General features: G+C 51.6%; 2 protein-coding genes across 5 annotated transcripts in view; both read left to right on the top strand.

The window, feature by feature from the left end:
* The window catches only part of LOC140429739 (coiled-coil domain-containing protein 17-like), a 78,090-nt gene extending 66,065 nt beyond the window's left edge, over positions 1–12,025 (top strand). For 3 of the 4 annotated variants that reach the window (XM_072517096.1, XM_072517093.1, XM_072517095.1), the window contains exons 12-13: positions 2,100–2,210; positions 11,732–12,025. In XM_072517096.1, coding sequence (XP_072373197.1) covers positions 2,100–2,210; positions 11,732–11,911 — 291 coding nt within the window. In that variant the 3' untranslated portion in view covers positions 11,912–12,025. The remainder of the gene's footprint in view (positions 1–2,099; positions 2,211–11,731) is intronic. The other variant, XM_072517094.1, reaches the window with a different exon arrangement.
* Positions 12,026–12,175: 150 nt separating this feature from the next.
* Positions 12,176–17,432, top strand: LOC140429740 (uncharacterized). The gene is made up of 2 exons (XM_072517097.1): positions 12,176–14,945; positions 17,176–17,432. The coding sequence occupies exons 1-2, from the start codon at positions 13,755–13,757 to the stop codon at positions 17,329–17,331; spliced, it is 1,347 nt and encodes a 448-aa protein (XP_072373198.1). The 5' UTR covers positions 12,176–13,754; the 3' UTR covers positions 17,332–17,432.
* The last annotated feature ends 256 nt before the right edge of the window (positions 17,433–17,688 follow it).

Raw genomic sequence — 17,688 nt, 5'->3', positions numbered from 1 at the left:
TTTGTTTAAATTAAAAAAGGTCATTATTATCTGTATTGTTACAATGTTGTGTAAAGGATGCACAATGTACTGTGTTGGTTGACCAAAAATTTTCAATAAAATATTATTTTAAAAAAAAGAAAGTCAGGGGGCATGGGATACAGGGAAATTTGGCTGCCTGGATACAGAATTGGCTGGCCGAAAGAAGACAGCGAGTGGTAGTAGATGGAAAGTATTCCGCCTGGAGGTCAGTGACCAGTGGTGTCTCGCAGGGATCTGTTCTGGGACCTCTGCTCTTTGTGGTTTTTATAAATGACTTGGATGAGGAAGTGGAAGGGTGGGTTAGTAAGTTTGCCGATGACACGAAGGTTGGTGGAGTTGTAGATGGTATTGAGGGCTGTTGCAAGTTACAACAGGACATTGACAGGATGCAGTACTGGGCTGAGATGTGGCAGATGGAGTTCAACCTACATACATGTGAAATGATTCATTTTGGAAGGTCGAATTTGAATGCTGAATACAGGGCATCTTGGAGTCCACGTACATAGATCCCTCAAAGTTGCCACCCAGGTTGATAGGGTTGTTAAGAAGGCGTATGGTGTGTTGGCTTTCATGAACAGGGGGATTGAGTTTAAGAGCCACGAGGTTTTGCTGCAGCTTTATAAAATCCTGGTTAGACCACACTTGGCATATTGTGTCCAGTTCTGGTCACCTCATTATAGGAAGCATGTGGATGCTTTGGAGAGGGTACAGAGGAGATTTACCAGGATGCTGCCTGGGCTGGAGGGCATGTTTTATGAAGAAAGGTTGAGGGAGCGAGGGCTTTGCTCACTGGAGCGAAGAAAATAGAGAGGTGACTTTATAGAGGTGTACAAAGTGATGAGAGGCAAGGATAGAGTGGATAGCCAGAGACCTTTCCCTAGGGCGGAAATGGCTGTCACGATGGGACATAATTTTAAGGTGATTGGAGGAAGGTATAGGGGAGATGTCAGAGGTAGGTTCTTTACACAGAGTGTGGTGGGTGTGTGGAATGCACTGCCAGCAGAGGTGGTGGAGCCTGAGTCATTAGGGACATTTAAGCAACTCTTGGACAGGCTCATGGACAGCAGTAAATTGAAGTGGTGCAGGTTAGGTTGATCTTAGAGTAGGATAAATGGTTGGCACAACATCGTGGGCTGAAGGGCCTGTACTGTACTGTTCTATGTTCTATGTTCTATGCATTTGTAGTCATGAGAGAAGTCTGCATGCGTCTGTGTTGGTTTGGTTGACTAACCACAATTGCCATAGCAGTATTCAAATACATTCAATGTTATTTTTCCCTGCTGTAACTGTTAACATTGAGAATAGTTAAAGCTTCCCAAGGTCTCCACCAGTTGGTTGTTAACATCCACTGAAGGCCAGTTGGAAAAGGAAGGTTTCAGACAGCTCCAGTCAACTGCTACCCCTCCCCTCACATCTGTGAGGGAAGCACTTTGGGACATCTTTCTACGTCAAGGGCACTACAAGCTTTTGCAGTGGGTAGCACTGTTACTTCACAGCACTAGGGTCCCAGGTTCGATTCCCGGCATGGGTCACTGTCTGTGCGGAGTCTGCACGTTCTCCCCTTGTCTGTGTGGGTTTCCTCCGGGTGCTCCAGTTTCCTTCCACAAGTCCCGAAAGACGTGCTGTTAGGTAATTTGGATATTCTGAATTCTCCCTTTGTGCACCCGAACAGGCGCCAGAATGTGGCGACTAGGGGCTTTTCACAGTAACTTCATTGCGGTGTTAATGTAAGCCTACTTGTGACAATAAAGATTATTATTATTAAATGTTCGCCACTGTTAATTTGACGTTTATGCTCAAAAACATTATTCAGTAATTTAAATTAAACAATTAAAGAAGCACAAGAGTTTTTTGTGCCATGAAATAACAATCATTCAAAGTTATCAATCTTGAATTCAGGGGACAGTCTGCTCTTGAGAAAGGAACCTGGAGATATGATGACATTTCATAGACAGTAACTAAGGGCATGAGGTTGTGGAAATGATAATTTATCCTCTAGATCCAAAGATCATTTCTGGATGTGTAAATTAAAAGTGACATACAATATATTTTCTGCTGTCTTGCTTTTCTTCTTATAGTTGGAAAATATGGAGTTATATCTTCGTTTAGTCAATGCAAGAGATGCCAATATTCAGACAACTGCTGCTATTGATCACAATAATGCTCGACTGTATAAATATCCACCACTGGTATGTAAGGTTTTTTCACAATTCCAAACTTGAGTTTTTTCATACCAAATGAGTAGCTAAACACGAGCGTTTGTAGGGCACCGAAACATAGGGGGCGGGATTCTCCCATGCCGCGCTGTTTGGGAGGATCGCCGTTCGCACCGGATTTTCGCGGTCCGACGCCGTTCCGCCATTTTCCCAACCGGCGAGAACGGCGTCATCGAGGTCGGCGCCGCGCCACCCGGAGAATTGCCCGAGGTGCTAAGTTTGGCGATTCTCCGGGCCCCCCACTATTCAGCGGCCTAGATGGGCCGAAGTCATGCTATCCCGGTGGCCGTCAAGGTGACGGTTGCCCTCAACTTCTACGCGACGGGGTCGTCCCAGGCGCTGAGCGGGGACCTGTCCGGTATCTCCCAGGCATCGGTGCACCGGCCGAGCAGTCACGGACACCCTGTATGCCATCGCCGACTGGTACATCCAGTTTCCAGAGGACCACGCACACCAGAATGCCCAGGCAGCGGGATTCGCCTCCGTGGCTGGGATACCAATGGTCCTGGGGGTGATTGAGGGGGTGCACATCGCCATGCGTCCACCATCGGAGATCAGGAACGTGTTCACAAACAGAAAGGGGACCTACTCCATGAACATTCAGGTGGTCTGCGACCACCGCATGAAGATCATGCACGTGTGCGCCCAGTACCCCGGCAGTGTACATGATGTCTTTTTACTGGCGCAATCTTTCATCCCCGCAATGATCGAGGGACACCCCCCCCCGGCTGAGGGGTTTCCCATTGCGGTCGTGGCTGGTGATGCCTATATGGAGGCCACAGACCAACGCGGAGACCCGCTACAATGAGGCCCATGCAGCAACCAGGGGTGTGATCGAGAGGTGCTTTGGCCTCTTGAAGAATCGCCAAACCTAGCTTCAGGTGCCTGGACCGCTCTGGAGGGGCCCTCCAGTACCATTCTGAGAGTGTCGGCCGCATAGATGTCTGCTGCATTGTACAACCTGGCCCAGCAGAGGGGTGATGTCCTGGAGGAGGAGGCACAGGGGGAGCCCGATGAGGGCGACGCATCTGTACATGAGGAGGAGCAGGAGGAGGATGAGGGGGGGGGGCACAGACGCGACATGGGGGCCGGGAGGCTGCACGCGCCACCGGCTTGGCGAGCGAGCACGCAAGGTGTTGATCAGCGCACGGGCACTTGCACCACCGTTCCGCCCAAACACACCACCCCCCACCTCCCGCACCATCCGACAATCCTAGCTCCCACACCACCACTTTCACAGCACCTCACATTGCGGCACAACGGGATGGTCTCAACAATTGCTTGTGGAAGCGGTTGAATGATGACAACCCGCTCTGCGATGAGCTGTGAATTCCGGATCGTTAGACAATGTCTGACTCATGGCCACAGCTACACCCTCCACCTGGGTGGTCCCTGTATGCGTCACGGACACTCCATCACATGGCCATGTGGGGTAGCTGGCGTCGGTGTTCCGAGGACGATGGGGGGGAACACACACCCGGCCTCACCGTTGTACCGACCTTCGACCCCAGCGCCACTCGGTCCCCTTCACGACCCCTCAGGCACCAGACATAGCACAGAGGCATCTAGGATTTAGTGTAACAGTGACTTTAATCGTGACATTCACATACAAGTGCCCTAGCCCCTATAACTAAGCTGTGCCCTGCACCCGTGCCAACTTACTACATGTCAAACTTCTTTGCCTTATAGGCCCTACCACTACGCCTTGGTGTTTCCCCAGACGGTACAGCAGGAGTGGAGGCGGACTGCTGAGACTCCTGCCCTGCGACTTGGCTCCCCGTCGGCACGCGCTTCCTGGGGCGGCCGGCTTGGGTAGGCCAAGCTGCTCGGTGGGTGTGCTGGATGGCGTGGTGCCACTCTGTTCTGCCCGCTGCCCACCAGATGCACCAGGGACGGAACGGGGGGAGTCCGAGTGTTCCAGGTCCTCCCTTGCAGGAGTCACCGGGACGGGCCCTAGAACACCTCCTCCTCCCTCGGGGAGCCCAGTGGCCCCTGGGCCTCACTATGGGACGGTGGTGCGAGCGGAGACAAGCGGCGTGGCACCACTGACACCTGGCGCTGGAGGCCCGCTGTGGCATCAACCAGGGTCTGAATGTTCGCAGCGATGGAGCTCAGGGAGTGCGCCATCCCTGTCAGGAACTGTGCAACCTCCCTCTGGGTTTGTGCGACACCATCCAGCACGTGCGCAAGGCTGCCGATGCTCTCAGCAATGGCCTGCTGAGACTGGGCCAGACCCCGGAGCACGGCGGCAATGTCCAGCTGGCTCTGGGACACGGCGGCCTGTGAGGGCAGCCCTGTCCTGGGCCACGGATGATGCGTGCACATGAAGCCCCACGCCTTGCAGAACTTGACCCATGGCCGAAACCGTTGCCCCCATTGCCTCCACCGCGGACGCCACCCATGCGGTGACGGCCTGGGTGGCAGCCATGACTGGCACCAGTCCCTGCTCCTGGACGCGGATGGACTCCTCCAATTGGGTCTGCAGATGCTGGAAGACAGCCGTCATCCCGTTGTCCACTCCCTGGGTTTCCAAACGCATCGGGTCTGTGGGTGGGTCTGGTAAGTCCAGGAACCCGGGAACCGTCTGGGCGGCAGCTGGGTGCTGGGGCTGGGCTGCTCTCTAACCGCCCGGCCGCTCGGCTGCTCCTACCTCCACCTGCTGCACCGGTTCGGCTGTGTGGTGCTCACAGTCAGTGTCCCAGGAGCCTCATCACTAATGTGCCCAACCGAGGTGAGGGTATCTGCGATGGTGGAGGGTGTGGGTGACATCAGTGACGCAAGGTATGGACCTCATCGGATCCCAGGTCTCCTGGGTCGAGCCTTGGACCGATGGACGTTGTCTCCGGCCCATGTGAGGGGCCGTGTCCGGTCTGTCCAACATCTGTTTGGACGTCCTCTGTGCGTCACTGTCCTGAGTCCCCGTCCTCTGTCCGTCATTGTCCTGGCTCTCCATCCTCTCTTCGTCCGTTTCATGGACGTCAGTGTCCTCACTGTCAGTTCTCTGTTCGTCACTGTCGTTTGTGTCGGTCCTCTGTGCGTCCGTTTCCTGTGCCCTGGCTTCGGTCGAGGGCCCTCCTGTCTGTCTTCCTTCCCCTCCCTGGCGTGCGTCCCTGTGGGCGGATGGACGTAGATCTGGACGCCGGTGGTTTGTCTGAGACATTCCGGGACGATCGTCGGCTGGCCCTGGAATACACAATAAAGCATGTCTCGTTAGACACTCGGAGTCAGGTGCGAGGGGGTGGAGGGGGCAGTGTGAGGTGGTGCAGTGTGAGGGGTGGGGTGAGGGGTTGAGGGAGTGTAGCCAGGCAGGGGAGTCTCACTTGGACCTGCGCCTCCGAACTAGCATGGCGCTACCTCCCGGGTGGCGGCTCCCCCAGCGAGGTCCAGAGCTGTCTACTCATGGACGGTAGAACAGGTGATCCCCCTCCGGTTCTTGCACGCTCACGATGGTTGTGGGCTGTCTTCTCGTGCGGGGGGGGGGGGGGGGGGGGAGCATCAGAGTTAGGCAGTCAGCAGCAATCCCGCAGGTGTTGGCAATATTATGACTGGGGGGGGGGGCACTGGGCACCACGCAAGGGGGACGTGGTGCCCATGTGTGTCGGGTGGAACGTGGTGCCCTCCCCCCCCTCCTGCGCAGGGGGGGGGCGGGGGGTGGCCCGGGGGAACTCTCTGGGTACTTACCCTGGCTGCCCTCGTGAGGTTGTGGAGCTTCTTGTGGCACTGCTCTCCAGAACGTGGAGTGTGCCCCACAGCGCTAACGGCGATGCCCACATCACGCCAGTTGTGCCTGACAGTGCTGGCCGGGTGCCGGTGGCCACGTCTTGGGCACAGGATCGCCCACCGCTCTTCCACTGCGTCCAGCAGTGTCTCCAGGTCATTGTCCCGGAACCTGCGAGCGGCGGGGCGCAGCCATCTCTCTGTGTCGGGGCCTGTGCGCGGATCGCACACATAAAATGACGCGGTGTCGCGTCACCTGGGCGTCGCGCGATGACGTCGGCGCTCTGGCGCCACGCCCACCGTGTTTCTCGCGGCCCCGCTGTTGGCCCCTTTTCGGGGCCTGAATCGATGCTGCCGGTGGCCCGTTCACGCCGCCGTGAAACGCGACGCCGTTCACGATGGCGCGGACACTCTGACTCGCCACCGGTGAATCCCGCCCAGGAACTGTGAGACAAAGAAAAGACCAACGTTCACCATGATTCACCTTCTACCATCCCAGTATGTTACATGATACAATGGTGATGGGGTTGTTGACTAATCATAGCAATAAGTCTTGACACAGCACCCTGGACTAGTGCGCCTTCAATTCCAGCCCCACTTGAGCCAAAGTCGCAACAAGGTGAAATCAGATTTTATTTAAAACACCTGAGGTCCTTGGTTGAGCCCAATAAGCTGTAGTCACCAAGTTTGTAATTTTAATACACGTAACCTTTTATTATCTACAGTATTATAACTAAACTGACAGAAAAATGTAACCGACTATGTCATACCCCTTTCCCAACTCCTCCTTTCTAACTATCCCCACTCTCTAAACACACACACAGACCAACAAAACCGAGGGGAAAGGGTGGTGAAAGGTAAAGAAAATATGAATAAAGTCGAAGAATAAAGGATCTCTGATTCACTAGGATGACATCCAGTTAATGTCTTTCTGAGGTTCAGCTTTTGTTTCGGTACTTCTTCCTTCTAAGCTTGAGATGGTTTTCTCTGGTAAGGTTGTCTACTTCCTCTGTAGATTTAAGACCGCTTCATGTTTACAGCAAAGGTGTGCCAGGCATTCACTGGTTTTAGAACAATAAAGCAGTTCCGTCACTTCAGCAAGCAAGGAAAAGAGAGCGGTTCCTTCTCCTTCCAAGGTTTAAACACTTCTGCCACGTTCTCTCAGAAAGCATCATGCAGGAACCGATCACTGTCTGTTGTCAACCCACCAGTCGCCAGTTAGCCAATAAACCGACTTCCTCCAAATCCGGTTCCTAAGATTCACTCGGCACCGAGGAGTCTGTTTTCTTCTCTCCGAAATGCAAAACCTAGGAACACACTGTCCTGCAAGCACTCTTCTGCTTAAAGGCATATCCCGATCATGGGTCCACGGACCAAAAATAATGGAAAAAAAATAAATGGGAACAAAGGAAATACTCAGGAAGGACTCTTGTGTATTAATTAGTCTCAAACAGATTCACATATAATGCAAGGAAACCCTAGTGATGTAAAACTGCTGGAACCATACGTCCAAAATCATTTGTTCTTTCCTCGTATGCTATACTTATCAAAAGTTCTATCTCAAATTCCTCGTATGCTGTATCGTAAACTGTTATTTTCTGGAAGAAATCTATATCATTTGTGCCTTTGAATTCACATTGATTGTGTTGATTCTAGTACATGGTTGTTTCCTTCATATAGTCAGATCCATTCAGTTCAAACAGAAATAGAATGCATTAAATTGGTGGAAAACAAAATATTGCGGATACTCAAAATCTGAAATCAAAACTAAAATGCTGAAAGCACATCTGCCAGCATCTGTTCGAGAGAAATGTAGGATTATCATTTCAGGTTGATGATCTTTCATTAGGAGTAGACCGCCTTCTTCAATGGCTTATCTGAGAAGTCCTTATAGGCCAGGAGCTTTATTTCAGAATTGAAATTTAACCATCAATCATGGTGAGATTCGAACCTGAAACCCTGGAGCATTGCCCTAGATTTGTGATTTACCAGTTCAATGACCTACATGACTAGACCACAGGAGGAGGCCAAAATCTGTCAGCTAACCCATGCCTGTACTGGACAATTTTATCATCTACTGTGGTGGGATTCAAACCAAGGACCCCAGAACATTACTCTAGATTTGTGGTTTACCAGGAATGTCCCAAATTCAGTTTCTGTTTTGTGATGTGTTGATTGATTTCAAAGAACAAAGGGAGGAGATTGCCGAGCCTTTGGCTTTGATCTTTATGTCGTCATTGTCTACAAGAATAGTGCCAGAAGACTGGAGGATAGCAAATGTTGTCCCCCTGTTCAAGAAGGGGAGTAGAGATAACCCCGGTAACTATAGACCAGTGAGCCTTACTTCTGTTGTGGGCAAAATCTTGGAAAGGATTATAAGAGATAGGATTTATAATCATCTAGAAAGGAATAATTTGATTAGGGATAGTCAACACGGTTTTGTGAAGGTCGTGCCTCACAAACCTGATTGAGTTCTTTGAGAAGGTGACCAAACAGGTGGACGAGGGTAAAGCAGTTGATGTGGTGTATATGGATTTCAGTAAGGCGTTTGATAAAATTCCCCACTGTAGGCTATTGAAGAAAATGCAGAGGCATGTGATTGAGGGTGATTTAGCGGTTTGGATCAGAAATTGGCTAGCCATAAGAAGACAGAGGTTGGTGGTTGATGGGAAATGTTCAGCCTGGAGTTCAGTTACTAGTGGTGTACCACAAGGATCTGTTTTGGGGCCAATGCTGTTTGTTATTTTTATAAATGACCTGGAGGAGGGCGTAGAAGGATGGGTGAGTAAATTTGCAGATGACACCAAAGTCGGTGGAGTTGTGGACAATGCGGAAGGATGTTGCAGGTTACCGAGGGACATAGATAAGCTGCAGAGCTGGGCTGAGAGGTGGCAAATGGAGTTGAATGCAGAAAAGTGTGAGGTGATTTATTTTGGAAGGAGTAACAGAAATACAGAGTGCTGGGCTAATGGTAAGATTCTTGGTAGTGTGGATGAGCAGAGAGACCTCGGTGTCCATGTACATAGATCCCTGAAAGTTGCCACCCAGGTTGATAGGGTTGTTAAGAAGGCGTACAATGTGTTAGCGTTTATTGGGAGAGGGATTCAGTTTCGGAGCCATGAGGTCATGTTGCAGCTGTACAAAACTCTGGTGCGGCCGCATTTGGAGTATTGCGTGCAGTTCTGGTCGCCGCATTATAGGAAGGATGTGGAAGCTTTGGAAAGGGTGCAGAGGAGATTTACCAGGATGTTGCCTGGTATGGAGGGAAGATCTTATGAGGAAAGGCTGAGGGACTTGAGGCTGTTTTCGTTAGAGAGAAGAAGGTTAAGAGGTGACTTAATAGAGGCATACAAGATGATCAGAGGGTTAGATAGGGTAGACAGTGAGAGCCTTTTTCCTCAGATGGTGATGACTAGCACGAGGGGCCATAGCTTTAAATTGAGGGGAGATAGATATAGGACAGATGTCAGAGGTAGGTTCTTTACTCCGAGAGTAGTAAGGGCGTGGAATGCCCTGCCTGCAACAGTAGTGGACTCGCCAACATTAAGGGCATTTAAATGGTCATTGGATAAACATATGGATGATAATGGAATAGTGTAGATGGGCTTTAGATTGGTTTCACAGGTCGGCGCAACATCGAGGGCTGAATGGCCTGTACTGCGCTGTAATGTTCTAATGTTCTAAAAAGAAAAGCACAGCACAGGAACAGGTCCTTCGACTCTCCAAGCCTGCACTGACCATGCTGCCCGTCTAAACTAAAATCTTCTACACTTCCGTGGTACGTATCCCTCTATTCCCATCCTATTCATGTATTTGTCAAGGTGCCCCTTAAACATCACTATCGTCCCTGCTTCCACCACCTCCTCCGGCAGCGAGTTCCAGGCACCCACTACTCTCTGTAAAAAATTTGTCTCTCCATCTCCTCTAAACCTTGTCCCTCGCACCGTAAACCTATGCCCCCTAGTGATTGATCCCTCTACCCTGGGAAAAAGTCTCTGACTATTCACTCTGTCTATGCCACTCATAATTTTGTAGACCTCTATCAGGTCGCCCCTCAACCTCCTTCGTTCTAGTGAGAACAAGCCAAGTTTATTCAACCTCTCCTCATAGCTAATGCCCTCCATACCAGGCAACACCTGGCAAATCTCTTCTACACCCTCTCTAAAGCCTCCACATCCTTCTGGTAGTGTGGCGACCAAAATTGAAAACTATACTCCAAGTATGGCCTAACTAAGGTTCTATACAGCTGCAACATGACTTGCCAATCTTTACACTCAATGCCCCGGCCAATGAAGGCAAGCATGCTGTATGCCTTCTTTACTACCTTCTCCACCTGTGTTGCCCCTTTCAGTGACCTGTGGACCTGTACACCAAGATCTCTCTGACTGTCAATTCTCTTGAGGGTTCCACCATTCTCTGTATATTCCCTACCTGCATTAGACGTTCCAAAATGCATTACCTCACATTTGTCTGGATTAAACTCCATCTGCCATCTCACCGCCCAAGTCTCCAAACAATCTAAATTCTGCTATATTTCAGCTTCATTTGATCTCAACATCCCTCTTCTAGAAAGCAGACCCCAGACAAGGCTTTTTAACCCTGATCACTGTCCAGTGACTACAACAGCAGCTTATTTACTGTAATAAAATGGCCCAAAGCACTTCTCCACAACCATCATAAAGTCAACTTTGACATCAGGCAATATTAGTGCCAACGACCAAAAACTTGACCAAAGAAGTAGCCTTTAAGGAACATTTTAGAGGAGGAAAGGACGGAGAAGTTTTGGTAGGAAATACCAGAACTAAGGACTAAGGCAGCTGACACGTTCACCAGTGGTGGAGCAGTTAAATTCAGGAATATTCAAGGGTCCAGAATTAGATGAGCATAGTTATCTTGAAGGGTTGTTGAGATGGAAGAGATTACAGAGGCAGGAAGAGAATGAGGCCATGGAAGCATTGTAAACAAAAATTAAGCACTTTATAATCAAGGCTTCACCAGGATTCAGTGTAGATCAGTGAGAAGCTCAGGGATGGGCGATAGGTGGGTGATAGGTGAATGGGACTTGGTACTTGTTAGGAAATAATCAGCAGAGTTTCAGATGATCTCTGGTGAAGTGGGGGGGGTGGGGGTTGATTGCCTGATTACACTCCTGTGAAGCAACTTGGGATGTTTTACACAATTAAAGGTGCTGTATAAATGCACGTTTCCATTGTTGTTGGGAACCTCTGGATGATTCTCCCCGTTAACAATTTGCCCAACTGCTGTGCTGAGTGAGATCACTAATTGGGAACAGCTGTTTCGCAAGTGGGACTTGTAAGGATTTCTTCATGCATCATTACGGTAATTGTTTTGACTGAGTGTCAATCCAACTGTACCACTTGGTGCCATTTGACTGATTGATGCTACTCATGAAAATGAAGAAGTGCTTCAGATAGACACATTCACAGCGAAAGGCAGCAATCTAATTATAGTTTATGTGTGATTGCACAGTATCGATAATAATTTCAGTGATAATACTGACCTCTGACATGTTTATAATGTATTGAGAGGTAGCTTTGGGTTTGCATCCGATTCAAAATGCATAACATTTGAATCTTTCATATTTCTACCTTGCCTTAGCATTGGATTGATCAAGCAGAGAGCAGTCTCAATGGGCCGAATGGCCTTGTCTTATGCTGCAAATATCTACATTTCAAATCGGGGTGGTCTGAATTGAATTGAATAAAGTATAAGGGAGTTAATAATTACTGGATAATCACTGCGCTGTTTTATTTCAGGCTTCAGCACGCACCACTATCCCCATCGATGCTCCCCTTTCCTCTTTCCGTTCATCTTACCGCTACCCGACCACGCAGCTGGTCTTTCCCTCTTTTGAAGAGACTGTGGACCCTCCACCTCCTTCCGTGGATGTGATGTCATTGCAGCATTCTGCCTCAGCCAGAATTCAGTCAGGATGATTCAAAGCCACCGGGTGCCAAGGCAAACCAAAATTCAAAAACCTGCAAGAAAACTATATTGTTTCAGTCGAATGATATTAAAGAATTTGCAAAAAACAAGCAGAACTTCCACAAGGTCTCCTGGGGTGTTGCTCATGGTCACTGGGAGGTTTTGCTGAAATGTGATGTTTAAACTGTCGTAGGTACTGTGACACCTGCAGGAAATATATGTAATGGCTTTTAATATAATAAATATAGCTGAGCTTGGTATAAAATCATACAGATTAGGGAGGACTCTGGTCTCAACCAGTAGACATTCTGCATTATACTCACGCAGGAGGGTCAAAGATGAACCAGTGTAGCAGATCCTCTTGTTCGATCTGACCCCTCTGCTGGAGTTGTATATATGTGGATTATGGGTGACAATACCAGGCTCAGTAACCACAATCTAGATAGTCGACTAGGACTCAGACACTGATAACCCAAGCTGGCATGTGTTGAATGGTCACCGTGGGTGTGGCCCCTATTGGACACAAAATAAACCATTGCATTCAAGAGGAGAGTGAGTTAGAATCATAGTGGGCAGCACGGTAGCATAGTGGTTAGTATTGTTGCTTCACAGCTCCAGGGTCCCGGGTCCAATTCCAGGCTTGGGTTGCTGTCTGTGCGGAGTCTGCACATTCTCCCCATGTCTGCGTGGGTTTCCTCCGGGCGCTCCGGTTTCCTCCCACAGTCCAAAGACGTGCAGGTTAGGTGAATTAGCCATGCTAAATTGCCCTTAGTGTCCAAATAAAATATTAGGTGGGGTTACTGAGTTACGGGGATTGGGTGGAGACTTGGGCTTAAATAGGGAGCTCTTTCCAAGAGCGGGTGCAGACTCGGGTCGAATGGCCTCCTTCTGCACTGTAAATTCTATGATTCTATGAACCATCACATTCAAGAGGAGAAGGAATTAGAACAAAAAGTAAAGAAGGCAATAATATTTAAATAATAATTCATTAAAAATGTGGGTTGGGATACTGTGTACAGTTTTGGGTTTCCCATTATCGAATGACCATTAAAGATATAGAATGCATACAACATAGATTCACAAGGATGATATTAGCGTTAAGAAACTCAAGTTGCATTGGGAGACTTGACAGACTGGGACTCGTTCCATAGGAATGAGAAGAGTAAGAAGGGATTGAATAAAGGTTTGTGAAGTGCTTGGATGCCTTGATTAGGGGAGTCCATGACGATGCGCCTTTAAAATTGTCACTCAGAGAGGGAGTAGAGAGATTGGGAGAAGTTTCTTTATGTGGATTTTGTTCTTTACAATGTCACTGCTTTATATAGTCTTTATTGTCACAAGTAGGCTTACATTAACACTGCATGAAGTTACCGTGAAAATCCCCCAGTCGCCACATTCCGGCGCCTGTTCGGGTACACCGAGGGAGAATTCAGAATGTCCAAATTACCTATCAAGCATGTCTTTCGGAACTTGTGGGAGGAAACCGGAGCACCCGGAGGAAACCCTCGCAGACACGGGGAGAACGTGCAGACGCCACACAGACAAGCCGGGAATCGAACCTTGGACCCTGGCACTGCGAAGCAACAGTGCTACCCACTTGTGGTAATACCAGGTATTGCAGTACCTGAGAGGTGGATGTCCATTGGCTAGACCTAGGAGTCTACCATTGGCCAATGTACGTAGCTCCGCCCTGAGAGGCGGGGTATAAGAACCCATGCCATCCCAGCAGCCTTCACCTTCTGTATCGGAGCTGCTGGATACAGTTCGAGCTGATTAAAGCCAATTAGTATGATTCTCCTTGTCTCACGAGTAATTGATTGTGCATCAATTTAATCAGCTACTACTTCTGAAAGGATGGATCTCCGCATCAAGCCGGAGTGCCTTCAGCTCAGTCCCCACGCAGACAACTCCGCTGGTATTTTTAAGCACTGGCTGGCGTGTTTTGAGAGCTTCATCGACACAGCCGCTGACACCCCCACAGAAAGGCAGAAGATGCACCTTCTACGCTCCCGAGGCATCCCTGCAAATTACCCTCTGATCGAGGAGGTGGAGAATTATGCTGCAGCTATCACGCTGCTAGAAGGACATTACATCCGTCCTCTGAACCAGGTCTACGCCCGTCACCTGTTGGCAACTAGAAGGCAGAGCCCTGACGAAACACTGGAGGACTTCTATCGGGCTCTACTAGTGCTGGGCCGGAAGTGCGGCTGCCCGACAGTCACGGGGAATGAGCACACAGAACTTTTAATTCGGGACGCCTTCGTGGCAGGTATGTCTTTTCCCGACATCTGCAGAAGGCACCTTGAAATGGACATGCTGGGCCTCACTGAGGCACGGGCCCTGGAAGGGTCTATGTACGTTGCTTACAAAAACGCACTGGCTTTTGCTCCCGGGCGCACGGCACCCCCCTGGGCTGCGTGGCACCCCGTCGCGGCAGCCCCCCAGACTTTCCCGCTAACCCCACAGGCCTGCGCCGCTAGACGGCCCATTTTCACCGCCGGCCAACGCTTCTTCTGTGGCCAGGCGAATCATCCGCGCGCGCGCTGCCCGGCCCGCACCGTCACCTACAAAGGGTGCAGCAAGAAAGGCCACTATGTCACGGTCTGCCAGGCTCGTGCCATGGCAGCGGTCGCCAGCGACTATCAACAGCCTTTGTTCCAGGTCCCGGCCGTCCAAGGCCCACCGCCTCCCTCCTACCCACAGGCAACATGCGATCCACTGGCACGGCCATTTTGCCCCCCGGCCACCACGATGGATGGATGGGCGCCGCCATTTTGTCCCTCGCCAACGCCATCTTCTGTATCCCTGGACTCCATGTGCGACCCGTGGCTGACGCCATCTTGGATGGGGCCTCAAGCCCCCAGCGCTGCCGACTCCACGCTGCCAGACCGGAACTCCCCCTTGCTACAGCTGGCCTCCGTGACCCTGGACCAGAGTCGGCCCCGGACACAAGCGAAAGCCACCACAACGATCGCTATCAGCGGCCACGTGATGTCGTGCCTGATCGACTCCGGGAGCACGGAAAGCTTCGTCCACCCCGACACGGTAAGGCGCTGTTCCCTTGTCACCTATCCCGTAAACCAACGGATCTCCCTGGCCTCCGGGTCACACGCAGTGGAGATAAAGGGGTTCTGCCTAGTGAACCTCACTGTCCAAGGCAGGGAATTCCGCAATTTCCGCCTGTACATTCTGCTGCACCTCTGCGCAGCCACTCTCCTTGGGCTGGATTTCCAGTGCCATCGAAAAGCCTGACTTTTAAATTCGGCGGCCCTATACCCCCCCTTACTGTCTGCAGCATCGTGACCCTTAAGGTCGAACAGCCTTCCCTGTTTGCGAACCTCACCCCGGATTGCAAACCCGTCGCCACCAGCTGCAGACGGTACAGTGCCCAAGACCGGACCTTTATCAGGTCCGAGGTCCAAAGGCTGCTGAAGGAAGCGGTTATCAAAGCAAGCAGCAGCCCCTGGAGGGCTCAAGTAGTGGTGGTAAAGACTGGGCAGAAACATAGGATGGTCATCGACTATAGCCGGACCATCAACCGGTTTACGCAGCTGGACGCGTACCCTCTCCCCCGCATATCCGACCTGGTAAACAGGATTGCGCAATACAAGGTCTTCTCCACGGTGGATCTCAAGTCTGCCTACCACCAGCTGCCCCTCCGTAATGGTGACCGCCAGTACACTGCCTTCGAAGCAGATGGGCGGCTGTATCACTTTTTAAGGGTTCCCTTCGGTGTCACGAACGGGGTCTCGGTCTTCCAGCGTGAGATGGACCGAATGGTTGACCGAGATGGCTTACGCGCAACGTTCCCGTATCTTGATAACGTCACCATCTGCGGCCATGACCAGCAGAACCACGACACCAACCTCCGAAAATTTCTCCAGACCGCGCACCTCCTTAACCTGACCTACAATAAGGAGAAATGCGTGTTTAGCACCGACCGTCTAGCCATCCTAGGCTACGTAGTGCGAAATGGAGTCATAGGCCCCGACCCTGAACGCATGCGCCCCCTCATGGAGTTCCCCCTCCCTCACTGCCCCAAGGCCCTAAAGCACTGCCTCGGCTTCTTTAGCTATTATGCACAATGGGTCCCTAATTACGCAGACAAGGCTCAACCCCTGATCCAGTCCGCAACCTTCCCCCTGTCGACGGAGGCCCAACAGGCCTTCTGCCGCATCAAAGCGGACATCGCAAAAGCCACGATGCGCGCCATCGATGAGTCCCTTCCCTTCCAGGTCAAGAGCGACGCGTCCGACGTAGCTCTGGCGGCCACCCTCAACCAAGCGGGCAGGCCCGTGGCTTTCTTCTCCCGCACTCTCCATGCTTCCGAAATTCGCCACTCCTCGGTCGAAAAGGAGGCCCAGGCCATAGTAGAAGCTGTGCGACACTGGAGGCATTACCTGGCCGGCAGGAGATTCACTCTCCTCACGGACCAACGGTCGGTGGCGTTCATGTTCGACAATGCACAGCGGGGCAAGATTAAGAATGACAAGAACTTGCGGTGGAGGATAGAACTCTCCACCTTCAATTACGAGACCTTGTACCGTCCGGGGAAGCTAAATGAGCCTCCTGATGCCCTGTCCCGCGGCACTTGTGCCACCGCACAAGTAGACCGCCTCCGAGCCCTCCACGAGGACCTCTGCCACCCGGGGGTCACTCGTTTCTTCCATTTCGTTAAGACCCGCAACCTGCCCTACTCCATCGAGGAGGTCAGGACCGTCACCAGGGACTGCCAAATCTGCGCGGAGTGCAAACCGCACTTCTACCGGCCAGAGAGGGCGCACCTGATAAAGGCTTCCCGTCCCTTTGAACGCCTCAGCATGGATTTCAAATGCCCCCTCCCCTCCACCGACCGCAACACGTACTTCCTTAACGCGATTGACGAATACTCCCGGTTCCCATTCGCCATCCCCTGCCCAGACATGAGCACAACCACCGTCATCAAGGCCCTCCAGGGTATCTTTACACTGTTCGGTTTCCCCGCGTACATACACAGTGATAGGGCGTCCTCCTTCATGAGCAACGAACTGCGTCAATTCCTGCTCAGCAAAGGGATCGCCTCCAGCAGGACGACCAGTTACAACCCCCGGGGAAACGGGCAAGTAGAGAGGGAGAACGGAACGGTCTGGAAGACCGTCCTGCTGGCCCTTCGGTCCAGGAATCTCCCAGTCTCCCGCTGGCAAGAAGTCCTCCCAGTGGCCCTTCACTCCATTTAGTCGCTGCTCTGTACTACCACAAACCAGACACCTCACGAACATCTCCTTGTCTTCCCCAGGAAGTCCTCCTCCTGGACCTCGCTCCCAACCTGGCTAGCGACACCCGGACCCGTCCTGATGCGGAAACATGTGAGGGCGCACAAGTCGGACCCGTTGGTCGAGAGGGTCCACCTGCTGCATGCCAACCCCCAGTATGCCTACGTAGCATTCCCTGACGGCCGCCAAGACACAGTCTCCCTTCGGCACCTGGCGCCCGCCGGAGCCCCACGCGCACCCGCACCATTGCCCCCACCCCCACCCTCCCCGCAGCACCTGACCAGAGGCTCAGTACTGCCGCCGCCCCTACTCAGCGGCGAACAGGCACCGACGCCCCCTACAGGCGCCCCTCCCCTGCCCACATTTCGCCCCAACAGCGCCGCCTAGGGGTGACGAAACTGCCAGGGAGGAAGACACCACGTTCCCGGAGCCACAACCGCCGGGGCCTACACCAGGATCACCGCCGAAGCCCAGACACTCCAGAAGGACGACCAGGCCACCCGATCGTCTGATTGCTGCACCATAAAACAATAAAA

This window comes from Scyliorhinus torazame, chromosome 9 (assembly GCF_047496885.1).
Source record: "Scyliorhinus torazame isolate Kashiwa2021f chromosome 9, sScyTor2.1, whole genome shotgun sequence".
NCBI lineage: Eukaryota > Metazoa > Chordata > Chondrichthyes > Carcharhiniformes > Scyliorhinidae > Scyliorhinus > Scyliorhinus torazame.
Note: the sequence above shows the minus strand (reverse complement) of the source record. Positions and strands in the feature narration are given on the sequence as shown.

What these genes read in the sequence shown, in the direction of transcription:
- LOC140429740 (XM_072517097.1), top strand. Translation starts at nt 13,755, where the DNA reads ATGGATCTCCGCATCAAGCCGGAGTGCCTTCAGCTCAGTCCCCACGCA. An exon ending in GCTTCGTCCACCCCGACACG is followed by an intron (nt 14,946 to 17,175) that starts GTAAGGCGCTGT and finishes TGTCTTCCCCAG; the next exon opens with GAAGTCCTCCTCCTGGACCT.